Below are 18,064 nucleotides of genomic sequence, written 5' to 3' on the forward strand. Positions count from 1 at the left end.
CAGGCAAACACAGGCAAGGAAACTTCCTCTGATTATCGCCAGCATTCACTTTAAGATGTGCATATGCAAGGTTGCTCTAAGATCCTATCCAAGGCAACTGGCATGCCAACTGTGGCATTAACTTCCAATTCCTGAAATCGATGCCACACACTGACCTCAGAGGCCCATGCAGCTGGAAAGAAAATGAGAGGGAACATCGCTTACCACTGCCACCTGGCTGAGGAAGCAGAACCCTCCAGGTTGATCACCCCACACACAGAAGAAGCACTGAAAGTGGCTCTGAGTGGGGGGAGCTTCAGTGTCCATCATGAAGAGTGGCTCTGACAAGTTATTGCTGCTAGATTGACCAAAGACAGATAGTGAGGGAACCAACTAAAAAGAAAATTTGACTTGGCCTCGTTGTCACCAATCTGCCAGTCACAGATCCATCCATCAATGATATTATCAATAGGAGTGACTACCACACAGTAATTGTAGAGAAAAACACCCATTGGGAATTCCATCCATATTTTTACATAAGAATATAAGAACTTGGAGCAGGAGTAGGCCATCTGGCCCTTCAAGCCCACTCTGCCATTTAATACGATTATGACCGATGTTTTCATGGACTCAGATCCACTTACTCTCACTGTAACCCTTAATTCCTTCAATGTTCAAAAAAAGTTTATTTTAGCTTTAAAAAAATTTACTGAAGTAGCGCCAGCTACTTCACTGGGCAAGGAATTCCACTGATTAACAATCTTCTGGGTGAAGAAGTTCCTTCTCAATTCAGTCCTAAATCTGTTCCCCCTAATTTTGAGGCTATGCCCTCTTGTCTTAGTTTCACCTGCCAGTGGAAACACGTATATTTTATCTATTCCCTTCATAAATTCCAAAGAATGTAATCCCAGTCTACTCAGTCTCTCCTCGTAAGCCAACTCCCTCAACTCTGGAATCAACCTAGTGTATCTCTCTGCACCCCCTCTAGTGCCAGTACATCCTTTTACAAGTCACGAGACCAAACCTACACACAGTACTCCAGGTGTGGCCTCATCAGTACCCTACACAGCTGCAACATAACCTCCCTGCTTTTAAACTCAATCCCTTGAGCGATGAAGGACAAAATTCTATTTGCCTTCCTAATTATCTGTTATACCTGCAGACCACCCTTCTGTGATTCATGCACAAGAACACCCAGGTCCTTCTACGTAGCAGCATGCTGCAACTTTTTACCAATCAAGTAGTAGTCCTTTCTACTGTTACTCCTATCAAAATGGATGACTTCACATTTATTAATATTGTAATCCATCTGCCAGGCCTTTGCCCACTCACTCAATGTATCTATGTTCCTCTGCAAAGTTTCACAGTCCTCTGCACACTTTGCTCTGCCATTCATTTTAGTGACATCTGCAAACTTTGACACACTACACGTGGTCCCCAACTCCAGATCAACTTCATAAATTGTTAATAATTGCGGTCCCAACACTGTTCCCTCCGGCACACTACAAGTTACTTATTGCCAACCAGAATCACACTCATTTATTCCCATTCTTTGCTTCCTATTACATCCGTGCTAGTACTTTACCCATAAACTTTACCCATACTTTATGGGCGGCACGGTGGCACAGTGGCTAGCACTGCTGCCTCACAGCGCCAGAGACCTGGGTTTAATTCCCGACTCAGGCGACTCTCTGTGTGGAGTTTGCACATTCTCCCCGAATCTGCGTGGGTTTGCTCCGGTTTCCTCCCACAGTCCAAAGATGTGCAGGTCAGGTGAATTGGCCATGCCTGTAGTGTTAGGCAAAAAGGGATAAATGTATGGGTGGGTTGTTGTGGACTTGTTGGGCTGAAGGGCCTGTTTCCACACTGTAAGTAATCTAAAAACCATGCATCTTTACCTTATGGAGCAACCTTTTGTGCAGCACTTTATCAAAGGCCTTTTGGAAATCTAGGTACACCACATCTACTGGGTCCCAATTGTCCACCTTGCTTGTAATGACCTGCCCTTCAGGAACCCATGCTGCATCTGCCCAATGGAACAATTTCTATCTAGATGCCATGCTATTTCTTCCTTGATAACAGACTCAAGCATCTTCCCCATTACAGAGGTTAAGATAACCAGTCTATAATTCCCCATCTTTTGTCCACTGTCTTTTTTAAACAATTGCATCACATTTGCTGTTTTTCAATCTGTTGGAATTTCCCCTGAATCCAGTGAATTTTGGAAAATTACCACATGCACTTGCTATTTCTTGCGCCATCACTTTTAGTACCCTGGGATTCATTCCATCATTGTCTATCCTTAGCTCCATTAGCTTGCCCAACACGACCTCTTCCGTAATAATGATTGTTTCCAGGTCCTCACCTGCAATTGTCTCTTTGTTAATTACTGGCATGTTATTTGTGCCCTCCATAGTGAAGACCAACACAAAATACCTATCCAATGCTTCGACCATTTCATTATACTCCATGACTTAATGCCTCTTCTCATCCTTTAAAGGACCAATGTTTACTTGAGCCACTCTCTTTAATTTTATATATTTATAGAAACTTCTGCTGTCTTTATATTCTGTGCTAGTTTTTCTTTCATGTTCTATCTTACTTTTCTTTATAGCTCTTTTTATGGCTTTTCTGTTGACCTTTAAAGCTTTCCCAGTCTTCTAGCTTCCTGCTGATCTTGGCCAGTATGATGCTACCAGCTTTGAGAATGAGATAGATTTTATGCAGATCTAGCAGTTCAAGAATTTAGCGGAATTGCATCAACCATAGTCTGTAACCCCATGGTGCAACACATTCCCCAATCCGTCATTACCACCAAGTTCCCCAGGCTGGGGAGCTCAGCACACTAGTGCAAAAGACCATACTGAAGCATTTGATTTCATCTGCACCTAGAATGGCTTCTCCTTATGGAGAATTGTGGCTTCTCCTCCTTCTCCCTCAGTCATATAAATCCTGTGGCTATGAGAGGAGGAGGTCAGAGGCTTGGGATCCTGGGACAAGTAATTCACCTCTTAACTTCCAAAACATGTCGACCACCTACAAGGTGCAGGTCAAGAGCATGATGTAATACTGTCCACTTTCCTGAATGAGAGCACTCCAACAACACTCAAGAAACGTGATACCATCCAGGACCATTTCAATGACATCCCATCCACCACCTTCAGCATTCACTCCCTTCACCATTGACACACAGTGGCTGCAGTGTGTACCACATACAAAATGCATTGCCATAGCTCACCATGTTTCCCAACAGCACCTTTCAAACCCATAAACACTATCATCCTTGAATGACCAAGACAGCATATGGGAACTCCACCTTCTCAGGTTCCTCTCTGAGCCACACAACAGCCAGTCTTGAAACTATATCAACATTCTGTACTGTTGCTGGGTCAGTATCCTGGAACTCCCTCTCTAACAACACTGGGGATGTACCTGCTACACAGTGTGGAGATGCAGCCAGTTAGAGGGTCTGTGCATGCTGACCTGAAAGATCTGTGCAGTTATATTAGAGGGAACACAGCCCAAGGACTGCAGCAGTTCAAGTTGGCAGCTCACTATCACTATCTCCAGGACAGTTAACGATGGGCAATAAAGATGGCCAATCCATGAACAATCACATTTCATTAAAGTATTTATAAAAACAAAGCACAAAAAAGGATCTTATCATCTTTTCTTTTCCTGTGTTTACTGACCCTTTTGCCAACAGAACCAATTTCTTGTTCTGGAGAAAAATCTGTATGATTTGAAACACCTCTCCCTTGATATTTTTTGCTCTAAAAAAAGCAGACCTACCTGAACTACTGTTTTCCCATAACTCTAGTTCCTCATTCCTAATGTCATTTTGATGATTCTCTCCAAACTCTTCAAGGCATTGTATTCTTCCTAAGTGCACAATATCCTGGCTGAGGCCCCATTGACATGTAACAATATATCATAACCTTCTTACTTAGCCGTTCTGTACCACAATTCGTAAAGCAAAGGGTCCTGTATGCTTTTTTAACAGCCGTATCAAAATATCCTTCCAAAATGCATTACTTCACACATTTTTCCTTGCCATGTGTTTGCCCACTTCACTTGTTGCTATCCTCCTGGAATCTATTCTTCAGAGTTCACTATATCTCCAAGCTCTATGTCTTCTGCAGACTTTTAAATTATGTCACCTAATCCCAAGTACAGGTCATTAATTTATAACAATAGGAGCAGTGGTCCCAGTACTTTCTCCAAGGGGAGTCAACAGCACCATGTACTTTTCACCAATCTGGGAACAATTCTCCACTATTCTGTTTTGAGTCTTCAAGATGGTTCCTGCCACTGGCCCATCAATCCCAGGGGCTTTTAGATCCCTTGCCTCTAGATTCCTTAGACAGCGGAATCATCCTTCTTGTATCATCCCTGTTGATCCCAAACCACATGTGAAATAACTTTTATGGCTGTGGAGAAGGGAGCTGTGAAAGTGGCTATCAGAGGGTAAAAAGAAGCATTTTATAACTAAGAAAAAGAGACAGAGCAAATCAGAAAGAGAGGTAGACAATCGTATGCAGATATAGACATTGGATACGGCAATCCAAGTAGGTAAGGATATAAAAAGGAATTGTATGTTTTGTTTTTAGAGAAAACTACAGAAGGAAAGAGCAAGGTTCACACAAGATTTTGGATAGGCTGATTTTAGCAATTAATAAAGGTGTAGCATAGATTAATTGTTATCATTATGAAGAAAAACCTGAAGGTTTGGGTTTTCTTCCAATGAATAGAAAGTTTATGGCATGACCTGAAAACAGCTTTGACTTTATGTAAAGTTATCATGGGGTGTTTGGTGATCAATTGTTTCCAATGATCTATATGGAACACATTTAAAATAATCACAAAATCAATTGAAGGTGAAGTTAGAAAAAATGGCACAGTGGCTTACTGGTTAGCACTACCTCCTAACAGAGCCATGGACCCTTGTTCAATTCTAGCCTTGGGTGATTGTCTGTATGGCGTTTGTGTCAGAGTGAGTTTCCTCCACAGTCCAGAGAGTTTAAATGGATTGGCCATGTTAAATTGCCCATGACAGGTTAGGTGGATTAGCAATAGGAAGTGTAGGGTTACAGAAATAAGTGGGGGAGGGGGGTGGCAATGTGGATGCAGTACTCTTTTGGAGGGTTTTGTGTGGACTTGATGGACTGAATGGCCTGCTTCCATGCTGTGGGGATTCTATGATCTATTCTAAATGTCTCAACACAGAGGATATTTTGGATGCGGGAGTGGCTTCTACAAACTTAGGTTGAAGCAGAATCCAACTATTATTTTAAAAGAGAATAAATGACTTATGGGACCAACAAAGTAAAGGTGTGATTTCAAATACACTTTGGCATGTTCTTCAACTGAAATCTGGACCTATTAAAAAAAACAAATAGAAAGAGGTGTGGAGTGGGTGTGGGCCAAATCACAACTGTAAAGCAAGAAAACTATCTACAAGTGTAGGGATATGATCCAATGACTAAACATTTCTTTTTCTTGTTGATGTTTGTTTTCTATTTCCTTTAGCCTTGTGCTGACCTTTCATGGAGTTAGTATTAGTGCAGTCATACACTGTACATATATTTCAAATTTCTATTTCTGGTATAACTATACAAAATAGTTATGATGGTTTGAGAAGTTAGGACTGTTTTCCTTGGAGAAAAGAAGATTGAGAGAAAATTTGAGAGCGGTATTCAAAATCATAAGGGATATGGAGAGTGTAAATATGGAGGAACTGTTCGAACTCATGAAATGATTGACAATGGAAGGGCTCGGATTTAAAACAATTAGTAAAAATAACAAAACCAACATAAGGAAAACCACGCAGTGGTTGGTGCAGGTCTGGAATATCCTGCCTGAAAGTTTGGTGGAGGCAGCAAGAGGGAAGTAAGCTGCCATCTTAAAAAGAGAGGAAGAGTAGCATTACAGGAATAAAGTGGGTGAATGGCTTTGCTCAGTTGGGAAGATGCTGCAGACATGATGGGCTGAATGGTTGCCTTCTATGTTCTAACAGTCCTGTAAAATGACTTTTCTTGCACATGGGACTTGGACCTAGGACTCCTGGTTCAGAGGTCAGGAGATATCACATTACATGGTAATTAATCTGCATTTCATTATGTTGGTCTATTTCTTGTCTAAATAGTTTTAATCAGCTTATCAGGGGACAATCAGCTTATTAAGGGACATTATTACACATCTCGGAGGGAGATTGGTCTTAAACTTCGAAGAGGTCTCAAGATCTTCATAACCACTTGGTCAGAGATTACCCACTCCCGGAGCTAGTGGGGCTTTAAGTTGAGCCTCCTGGGTTAAAGGTGGGGACACTACCACTGCACCAGTTCCTCAGGTTAGATTTTTTTAAAACCTTGTTCAGAGATGTTATTGCTCAGGTGGACTTGAATGTAAGCCTCCTAGCTCAGAAGTAGTTTGACTGCGGGGAGGTAATGGCCTAATGGTATTATTGCTAAACTATTAATCCAGCAAATCAGGTAATGTTTTGGGAGCCTAGGTTCAAATCCAACTCATGGCTGATTTGCAATCTAATAAAAGTTTAGAATTAAGAGTCTAATGACAACCACTGTTGGGGAAAAGCCCATCTGTTTCACTAAAGTCCTTCCTGGAAGGAAATTTTCCAACTTTACCTGGTCTAACCTGCTTGTAACGCCAGACCCACAGCTTCTGGGTAGTAAATGCTGGTCTAATCAATGATGCCCATATCCTGTGATGAATTTTTTAAAAAGCTACCAGAAGAATGCCTCACCATAAATATTTTTGGATCAGAGATGATAGTCCACACTTTTGAGGCAGGTGGAACTTGAACCCAGGCCTCCTGACCAAGAGGAAGAGACATAACCAGTATTGGACCAAAATACACCACAAGTGCCCTAGTTCCGCAGGGTATTTTTAAAAATTTTGAAATCAACTTGTTCAGAGATTTTGTTATACATCTCTGGAGTAGGTGGGTCTCAAACCTAGGTCTCCTACTCAGAGACAGATACAACATACGCAGAACACAAGAGCCCTAGTTCCATAGGATAATCTCTTAGACCCAACCCTCTTCAGCTGCTTTATGATGACCTTCCCTTCATCATAAAGTCAGAAGTGGGGAGGTTCACTGATGACTGCACTATGTTCTGTACTATTCGTAAATCCTCAGATACTGAAGCAGTCTATAAACAACTGCAGCAAGACCTGGACAATATTCAGGTTTGGGCTGATAAGTGCAGTAAACATTCACACAATGTAAGTATCTGGCAATGATCTTCACCAACATGATATGTAACGTAAATTGTCATGTTATGTGATTTTGGTTCATAATTTGACATTATGTGAATTCTTTCAGTGCTATATGTTCTTCGGCCTTCTCCATATAGGACCTGCAAAATATTGTTCATGCTTTCACCACAAGGTTTTCCCAACTATTAAGGTCAGGAATTTTTCAAACAATAATCATAATTTCAGGATGTTTCCAAGCTCATCGTCATTAATAAGTTATTCTGTAAGCATTACCACTGTTCTGTAGGAAATACGGTACCAGCTTGAGCGTAGCTCCTCTCACATAACTCAGATGTGATAAATGATAAGTTTAAGCTGTTTTTGATGCACTTGGTTATGGGAAGAATATCGGCCAGAATATGAGGCAACTGTTCTGCTCTTCTTCAGAAAGTATCTGGAACTCAGTGTAACATCTCTTTCCAATTCTAACATTACCCTCAGTACATAGAACGTTGCTGCAATCAAGTCTGCGGGAGTGCTCTAGTCTCATTACTCCATAGATCATAGTATAAAAATAAGTATGCTTATTTCCAGTAACCAAGATAACCAATTAATACCTTATCTTTCTCATGTTTTATCTGAAATATAAAGTGTTTTTAAGTAAACACAATTATTGCATCATTACTTAAATAAGACTTATTTAGTAAAGATGCAGCAGTTGGTTAACATACGCAATCAGTAATATAGAAGTATAAATACTTATTCTTCAAAATATCCTCAAAACACAGAAACACACACACATTTGCAAGCACACAATCTTGGGAAGAGAGAACAAAAACCGATTTCTCTACAGAGATTGCTTTCTGAACCAAAAAAAAGCTTTGCCTTCAAGAACAACCCGTTGACCGAAAGGATAAACCTAGAATGTTCAAGGGTTACTCTCTTTGATGTTCTGGCAAATATGATCAAGCCACGAATTGCAGATGGTTGTCTCTGACGTCTTGCTGACACAGCTGCTCAGGAAGTACAATGTTGAGATATTTTGTCAATCATTCTTTCAAATAGGTTTCACCCTGGACTTAACAAGAAACTTCTCTTCACAGAAATGAGAGAGATCAACTGGGCAACTTGATCCTAGCCAGCTTGCTTCCACCTCAGCTTGGTCTTAGCAAGCTTCCATCCAACTGAACCAGATAAAGCAAGCATCTCTCTAAGGCAGTCTCTGTTCAAATCAGCAGCAGTGTACAGCACAGCAAGCTGTTATTACTTATCGTGCAGTTTACAGGAAGCCGTATTAGAAGTAAACTCCAATGGCCACAGTGAAATTTCAATTAGCTTTTCTAAAGAAGTCACTGCAGGGATTTTCATAAAACATGAGATATACCAATATTTCAAAATCCTTAAAAATGTAAGTAATATTAAATATCTCTGTAAAGCAGTTGCTGTTATTTTATTAAGTAATTCTTGTGGCTAATTCTGGAATGTCTGCTACCTTGAAGTGACCTTAGAAGATGGTTGTTGGTCTCATTTTTGAATGCCCACAACCCTTGTACTGACTGTGCTCTCATGATGATGTTCGGTAAAGGAATTCTAGTACATTGACCCGGTGATAATGAAGGGACGGTGATGCATATCCAGTTCAGGATGGTCCTTCTATCAAATAGTGAATCATCCTTCTTGATGGGTGACAAATATTGTCAAAGTAACCTGGGTGAGTTACTGCCATGCACCTTTGAATAAGCACAATTATAAGTGTGTTCTGTCTTATGTGTTGCTATAGATTATATTAGCCATTACATGCTTCTCAGTGTTCCTTTTGCACTGCAACTTCAAGTCACAACATTCTTAAAATTGTGTTCTCAGTGGGGTTTTATATTGGAGTAAGTGAAATGAATGGAAACAGCACAAGTATTTGGACACTGGTTCTCTAGTGGATTTAACACAAATATGATAAATGCACTGGAAGTGCACAAGTGTCAGAGAATCAGCTGTCTTTTCAAGTCAAAAGCTTTATTACTTTTCAATGAGGCTTCCATTACTTAGGTTTCTGAAGCATGTATATAAAGTGGCTTCTTATTCTCAAATGAACATAACGTGAGGTTTCCTTTTACCTTGCCTTCTCAATCAATTGAATAAAAGAAAGTTGCAGATTCCTGAGTCTATAAATGATATGCGATAGTTCAGAATTAAATGGATGACAAAATAAAATGTTGAGATGCTTTTGTGCTCAAAAATCCTCCTCTCGTGTTAGATTTGCGTATCTTCCTTATTGTCATGAAATCTGTGCAATTTGCAGTAATGTACTGGCCATAATATTAGAAATGCTGAGGTTGTGAGTTTAAAATTGTGACTTCAGGTTTAATATATTTTATCTTTAATATATCTTGTGGCATTGAAAATCTGTTTTGTATTGGGCCAGATATTCCAGTATCAGGGACGGCGATGCACTGAACAAGTTGCTCGTGTTGGTCAAGGGCCTGAGAAAGTCCTGACGTACATATTTTCACTGTAATTGTCCAGCATGTTTAAGCTTCTGATGGGCTGATTGCACAGCCTAAAACTTACTGTCACTATTATTTTGCTCACACTGAACTCAGAGTTGGAGACGTGAGCTAGATATATGCGACATAACCAGATACTTACACTGGAATTCCTATATTGTTTAGTCTTTGTTGTAATTCCGTGATTATCAGTATAACCCAACCAAGCCACCGTCACCACACATGTACCACTAACCCGACTACACCCCTCTCTGACCTAGAAATCCACCTCTTTGACCTGACTATCCACCCTCAATTATTCAATCCTCTCATCCAACTACCCACAACCTTCACCTTGATCAACCTCAACCTAACTATCACCCCCTCTACTCCACAAGCCAGCTCAATACTTCACAACCCAACTATGCATCGCTGACCCGACAACCTGCCTACTGTCTCTCTCCCCTTGACCGACTCATTCAACCAGCTCATCTCATCCACTGAACTACATACCCACCTAACTACCCACTCATCCGGCCAACCATGCACCCACCCCATTCATTCATCTGCATCTGGGTGGACACAATTCTGATTCTAACCCACACTTCCTTGTGTGAGTGGAGATGCACCATTTGGGGATGTGATGGTTTCTGAAGCGGGTGTGATGAGCCAGAAACTTTTCTGATTCATCCTACTCACCCTTGGAGTGAAAACCAAGGTCAGTATGTATTAATCAACATGATATTTGAACTCTAAGCCTTAAATTACAAGGAGAGGCTCCACAAACCCCTAGGATTTAAGAGGTAATTTGGTCAAAGCTTTTATAATATTGTGGGGGTACATAAAAAGATTTTTTTTTCCTGCTGATTGGCATGTTTATCAATAAGGGGTGCTGTCCAAGGATTAGACCTCGCTCTTTCAAGAGTGAAATTATGAGTGAAATCATAACACACAGGATGGTAAAAGTTTGGAGATCTCAGAAATAGCAATCAGTGCTCGATTAATTGTTATCTTTAAGGTTATCCAAATGTCTTAAAGAGTATGGGCAAAAGACAATATGAGTTCAGACAAACCCACTATTTTTGTTTTTTGAAAGATAAAGTGTTATTTTCATACATTGAAATCTCAATTATAAATATGCTGTATTATTTATGTCCTATTGCTGAAGTATTGAAAATATCTGATGCTAACATTGGCAAGTTTTTGGAGGATGCAGATGCAAAGAACATGTGGTTATAAAGCCATAGAATTTGAATTATTGTTCATTAAGTCGAATGGCCTGATATCTCGCAATTCATAGAAGTATCCATAATAGGAATTCTGTGAGAATATGTTGCATGTAAACTATTTGACAAAGCAAGTCATGGTTTAGTCCTAAGTGTAGGTTTGAGATTCATTTCTTCTCTACAATAATGGCTGCAAATCGACGACAATTTACTGTTTTAAAATTAAAAGTAATTGACAAATAACGTGAGCGGAGAAGATGGATTTTTTTAAAAATGCAGATATTTGGTATGGAATGTATTGCCTGAAAGATTGGTGTTAGCTGATTCAATAGTAACTTTCAAGTGAAAATTGGATAAATGCTTGGACAAAGAACCCATTTTCAGGTTTGAGCGAAAGGGAATGGAGTTATATTAGCTATGTAGCTGTTTCAAGGTTCCAGTACAAGCATACTACGCTGAATGGCCTCTGGTGTTTTAAGATTCTATTATTCAATTTGGGGTTGGGGAAGAGATCAACTTATATGTTAAGTATGTACCAGAAAGGGACTGACTTGTATGCCTTGATTTCCAGTGATTTTATACTGCCTTGATTTACATTACTGGTTATGCTCTTCCCCACACAATGAAATCTTCTGACTGTCCACTCTTATCAAAGTTACAGCAGCGGAAGCTGGTGAAGGGGTTCGGTTCAATTGGTGCAGGTCTAAAACCAATGAGGGGTTGTTTTGTAGCACAGTGGTTTTGACCCTACCCCTGGATAGAGAGGCCAGGTTCAAGTCCCAGCTGCTCTAGAGGAATGTAATAACATCTCTGAACTAGTTGATTAGAAAAATAAGTTAATTTTAAAAATAGTAAAACCAGTGACCGTGGCAATAGTCAGGTTGCAAGAAGTTCTAAGACATTAGACAGTAGAACATATTTACCTCTTCTTGACTGTAACTGACTGCAGACAAACCATTCTGTCAAATAAGAAATTGTCAGAAGAATATTTCTCGTACAGAATCATATCTATTTACTACAGGGGTAGATGTTTGATGTTTGTTTCCAACAGCTTCTTAATGCTTTATAATTTGTGGTTTATCATTTACTTTGTTTGGCAACATTCTTAATATGTCTGTTGCCACTTGGAAGTTGGGTGCTTTTAAAGATGCAATGAAAAAAAACAATGGAAAAGCCTCAGATTTTCCTCTGACTTTCACTTACAAAAGTGAAACAAGTGGGCCCTCTTCTGGTTTCATTCAAGTACTACAAGTGCTCCTACCATATTTGACAATGCTCTGTCAGGCATAGCAGCAGGTAGCTGCTAGGAGGTTAAACTTTCGTGTCGTCATGTTTCCTGATCTTTAATTCGACAACACATCACCCAGACAACTTAGGTAGAAATGACTTTGTTTTAAAAGTAAGGCTACTCATTGATGGCGTGAATGGGAAATCTGGTAGGTTTTCATGTCACTAAGTCTGACTGCTTTAATTTTAAGTGAGGTTCTTTTGTCTACAGAGACCAAAAACTCAATAATTTTGAGAATTGTGCATGGCCTGACATTGCTGAATTGTGCTGCTGTTTTTATTGCCTTGTATGGTGTAATGTATCGTACATTGAAGAGCTGTTTCTGGTGAATGTCTGTTTAAATTCTATCAGCAGTGAATTCACAAATAGTCCCCAGTGTGAGTTGTAAAAACAAGTAGGCACACGTGATCTTGTGCAATAAATTGTCTAACTATATACAAAACTGATAGTTTCATTTAAAAAGTCAGCTAAACATTTCTAGTAATTGCGATATCTGTTTTGATATAAACACAGAAATTGCTGTAAAACCTCAGCAGGTCTGAAAGTGTCTGTGGAGAAAAATCAGAGTTAATGTTTTGGGTCCAGTGACACTTGTTCAGAACTAAAAAACGGTCACTGGACGTGAAATATTAACTCTGATTTCTCTCCACAGATGTTCCCAGATCTGCTGAGATTTTCCGGCAATTTCTGTTTTTGTTTCTGATTTCCAGCATCCGCAGTAAGAGAGTCATAGAGTCATAGAGATATACAGCATGGAAACAGACCCTTTGATCCAACCCATCCATGCCGACCAGATATCCCAACCCAATCTAGTCCCACCTGTCAGCACCCGGCCCATATCCCTCCAAACCCTTCCTATTCATATACCCATCCAAATGCCTCTTAAATGTTGCAATTGTACTAACCTCCACCACATCCTCTGGCAGCTCATTCCATAGACTTACCACCCTCTGCATGAAAACGTTGCCCCTTAGGTCTCTGTTATATCTTTCACCTCTCACCCTAAACCTATTCCATTGAGTTCTGGACTCCCCGACCCCAGGGAAAAGACTTTGTCTATTTATCCTATCCATGCCCCTCATAATTTTGTAAACCTCTATAAGGTCACCTCTCAGCCTCCGACGCTCTGGGGAAAACAGCCCCAGCCTGTTCAGCTTCTCCCTGTAGCTCAAATCCTCCAACCCTGGCAGCATCCTTGTAAATCTTTTCTGAACCTTTTCAAGTTTCACAACATCTTTCCGATTGGAAGGACACCAGAATTGCACACAATATTTCAACCGTGGCCTAACCAATGTCCTGTACAGCTGCAACATGACCTCCTAACTCCTGTACTCAATACTCTGACCAATAAAGGAAAGCATACCAAACGCCTTCTTCACTATCCTATCTACCTGTGATTCCACTTTCAAGGAACTATGAACCTGCACTCCAAGGTCTCTTTGTTCAGCAACACTCTCTAGGACCTTACCATTAAGTGTATAAGTTGACTTGGTTTTATATCTTTTCTGGTAATGGGTATCTTCTTGCAATGATTATAACAATGTTGGGTATCAGGATTTAATATTTTTCTTAGAATATAAACTGGAAAAATGGAAGCTTGGATGCTGCCATATTGTACAGAATGAGATAGTTTTGCTAACAGCTCAAACAAGAAGTGAAACTGGGAAGTTTACTTATTAGTTTCACAAGATCAGATGACTGTCTCATCACCACCACCAACTCCGGGAGTGGGAAAGAAGCAACACTCAAAAGAATCTGATACGGTGAACTTGTAATGCAAGTAAAAACCTAGGTCCAACTGACAGGCTACTGAATTGAGGATTTTGCAGTCAGCAGCAACATGATATCATCACCAAAACCCAAAGGAACTATAAGAACATTCATTCATTATCCTTGGGGTCTAGACACTTGATCTACAGAATTTGCTCGTTTATGCCCATGTTTTCCACTGATGATATTTCTGCAGGATGTCTGTCTTGTTTTTCCCAATTTGTGCATGTGTGTGTGTTGGGTTTTAAAAAGGCTTAAGTTTGCACATTCATAAATAATAATTCATTTGCCACTTTTTTGAAGGATATGTTTGTTTATAGTAAATATGTTTTGTTTTGTTGTTTATTAATGAAACTTGCTGTGCTTTTGTTTCATCTTAAACATGGTCAAAGTCAAGCAAATTAAATATTTTAGTCATTACCTTGGTCATTTGTACATCAGTGATGATTTGTGGGATGGTGGGCCTTGATTTTCAGCACATGCTTCTCATCAGGTTGTTATGGGGACAGAATTCCACTGATTTTCCCAAATTTCTGGCACTTGGCTAGAATATTAGTGTAATTCCCAGAGAAATTATGCAAATTATGCCAATGCTTTTGTATATTCACAACTGATGTTACAATGATGATCAAGATAAACCCAGAGAATAATCTTTTGAACTGAAATAATGCTGAATTAGTCAATCATTTGAATGAAGCAATGTTGAATTAAGTGGAGTAGACTGTAAATATTTGATGTATTTTAAATATATTTTCAGATCCCAATGTGAAGGAAGTTGATAATCTTTTATAGATGAGGTATCATCTTGTGTAAGAACAGTTTGTCTTTTTATTTGTTCATCTAGCATATAAATAATGATCATATCCATGGAGAGAAGAAGGAGTTTGTGTGCCGATGGCAGGATTGTTCTCGGGAGCAGAAGCCATTTAAAGCCCAGTACATGCTCGTGGTGCATATGAGGCGGCACACTGGAGAGAAGCCACACAAATGCACTGTGAGTTTCTTCAGTTAATTGTCTTGCTCTTTACTTATGAAACCTTGCTCTTCTGTTATCAGGATCAAATTACCATCACATTTGGATGTTTAAGCAAATTTATTTTCATTTTCGTGCTTTTTTTCATGACTCCCACAAGACTTTTGAGCACAAATTTGGCCATTCAGCCCAACGAGCCTGCTCCACCATTCAATCATGGCTGATAGGTTTCTCAACCCCATTATCTCACTTTCTCCAGTAACCCTTGATCTCATTGATACTCAAGAACCTATCTATCTCAGTCTTAAATATACTCAATGACCTCGCCTCCACAGCCTTCTGTGGCAATGAATTCCATTGATTTATCACTCTCTGGCTGAAGAAGTTTCTCCTTATCTCCGTCCTAAAAGGTCTTCCCTTTACTCTAAGGCTATATCCTCCTGGTCTCTCCTACCAATGGAAACATCGTTCCCACATCTTCTCTGTCCAAGCTATTCAGTATTCTGTATGTTTCAATTAGATCCCACCTTCATCCTTCTAATCTCCATTGAGTATAAAACCAGGAGCAATGTAGTAAACTTGATGTACTTGATTTATTTCAGGAGCAATGATTAACTAGCATGTGCAATTTAAACAGGATAGAACCCTGTTCCAAATCTTACCTAGTAGCTTAAAAATTCACTCCCTCTACCATCGGTCTATCTTTTGTTTACAGTCTACATGATGCACTGCACCAATTTGCCAAGATGTCTTTGACAACACCTCCCAAAGCTGTGTCCAGCATCACGTAGAATATCCAGTGCAGTAGGAGAGCACTACCACCTGTAAATTCCCTTCCAAATTAGACCATTAGACATGGACATAATTTTCCATTGTCTCTGGATCAAAGTCCTAAGCCCTTCAACCTTACGCTATTTTGGAGATACTTTCGCCACTCGAAGTCCAGTGCTTTAAGAAAACTCTTCACTGCCTTCTCAAAGGACAAGTGAGGAATAAGTGTCTTTTTTCTAGATACTAACAAGTGCAGGATTATAAGGAAAAGGCAGGAGATTGGCACTGTTAAAATCGTTAGAGGCCTGGTGCAGATATGTTGAGCTGAATGGCCTTTTTCCACACTATAACAATTCTGTGATTCTCCATTGTGGTGGAGACTGTCAAAGAGATAGGAATGCAGGCAAGGAAACAGGTTGGGAGGTTCAGTGAGTTGAAGAAGCTTTTTGACTTAGACAAGGAGAACACATGGAAACGGCAGGATAACCTAATGGTTAAATCCCATTCACCACTGACACTCAGTGGCAGCAGCAATGTATACCATATAAAGAAGCATTGCAGCAAATTGCCAAATTCCCTCCAACAGCCCCTTCCAAGCTTGTGACCATTAACCCTCAGATAGAAAAATGGGGAGCAGATGGATGAGAATGCCACCTGCAAATTCCCCTGCAAACCACCCACATTAGAAAAACTTCAATGTTGCCCAGTTATAATCTAACCAGACGGGTCCGAGCTCCTAATTTGCAATGCAGTCTGTAATGACACATTCCCAGATGCCTTGGAAAGAACTATACTGAAAAGGTTAATCTTGGGGGGGAAAATGGCATTTGATTATTGGATACCATATCAGAACCTGATAGAGAGTATTTACTTATGTTTTCAGTGTTTAGTTGGTATCAAAACTATGTAGCAGAAGTTTTGCATCCAAAATGTCAGCCTATACAGTGAACACCCTATGTAAGTCCTTTCCAAATCCCAAAGCAGTCAAAATCAACAAGAAGACTAAATTGGCTATAACCTCTTTTAGATAGCATTTATCTTTTCTATATCTCTCATCCAACTGGGAACTGTTCCAGCTTACTGTTCAAGATGCACAATAAATCAGCACTCAATGCAGAATCTGGCCAATTGTTCCACAAATGTACTGCTATCTTGGAAAATAAAACTTGCCTATCATCGAACCATGTTGCATGCTTGCTTATTTGTTGACATCCAGTTGAAAAAAGTCTGTCAATGCAAACACTGTCTCCATTAGTTTCTATACCTGAGCCAAGTCACTTCTAAATTTTCACTTTTATAAGACCTAGCTTTTCTGGAAGTCAAGGTATTTATAAATGGAAATCTTTTGCTTAAACTTGCCAGAATGTGGTCATACCTATCAATGAATTCTGAACAGAAAATTGGAACAAGTAAACTCAGCAAACAAATCTATTCAAACCAGGTGAGAATGCAGAATTCTCAACATCACTGACAAAATCAAGCCACCAACTCAAATTTCAAAATAAAAACCCATAAATATTAACATAGTTGTTATATGCTCTTTTATATGTAACTTTAAAAGATCCAAATGTTTGCAAGTAATTTATTGCAAATTTGCTTTCTGCAGTTTGAAGGCTGCGCAAAGGCCTACTCCAGACTGGAAAACTTGAAAACTCATCTGCGGTCTCACACTGGAGAAAAGCCATACGTCTGCGAACATGAGGGTTGTAACAAGGCATTCTCCAATGCATCTGATCGGGCAAAACATCAGAACAGAACACATTCAAACGAGGTAAGCAATCATTGGACACATTCGGTGAGTCTGCTACCAGGAAACCTTACTTGCTGAGATGTGTACACCGCTGATGGTTTGGACCATGCAGCATCTAAGTTTTAGATAAGGGGTTGGACATGTTGCTGTACAGCACATTGCTACATCAATCTCACACAGCAAACATACTACCTATGCTTTAAGCAAGTCACCATGTCTTAATGACTAAGAGGAGTAGTCCTCAATCAAATCCAGGGACACACGCTTTAGGTCAAGGGGCAACCCCTGATATCAGTCCAGAGGCTTAGATATAGTCAGTCAGCTGCTTGCAACAGTCCCGAGTCAGGAGAGTCCATATTTATACCATCCGGAGAGTGGGACATGGTCAGGTCTGTGCTGTCAATCTGACAGCTGCAGGCGGGCATTCCGGAGGTTGCATAGATATCAGTCAGGGATCTGGTTACTTATCCTTTGGGATTGCCTGGCAAAGTCACTCAAAGAAGAGGACCACAGTTAGACTTGAAGGTCAAGCCAGTAAAAGTCAAGGAGAGGTTACGTCCAGCCATTGCTGCAGGAGGGAACTGTGGATCTTAATTGTGGGCATACAAA

At 40.0% G+C, this 18,064-nt stretch overlaps 1 protein-coding gene across 6 annotated transcripts in view; it reads left to right on the forward strand.

Moving 5' to 3' along the window:
- LOC140477368 (transcriptional activator GLI3-like) overlaps positions 1–18,064 on the forward strand; it is a 382,249-nt gene that overhangs the window by 346,135 nt on the left and 18,050 nt on the right. For all 6 annotated transcript variants that reach the window (XM_072571153.1, XM_072571154.1, XM_072571155.1 and 3 more), the window contains 2 exons: positions 14,806–14,955; positions 17,312–17,476. In XM_072571153.1, coding sequence (XP_072427254.1) covers positions 14,806–14,955; positions 17,312–17,476 — 315 coding nt within the window. The remainder of the gene's footprint in view (positions 1–14,805; positions 14,956–17,311; positions 17,477–18,064) is intronic.

The sequence above is a fragment of the Chiloscyllium punctatum genome, chromosome 5 (assembly GCF_047496795.1).
Source record: "Chiloscyllium punctatum isolate Juve2018m chromosome 5, sChiPun1.3, whole genome shotgun sequence".
Lineage (NCBI taxonomy): Eukaryota > Metazoa > Chordata > Chondrichthyes > Orectolobiformes > Hemiscylliidae > Chiloscyllium > Chiloscyllium punctatum.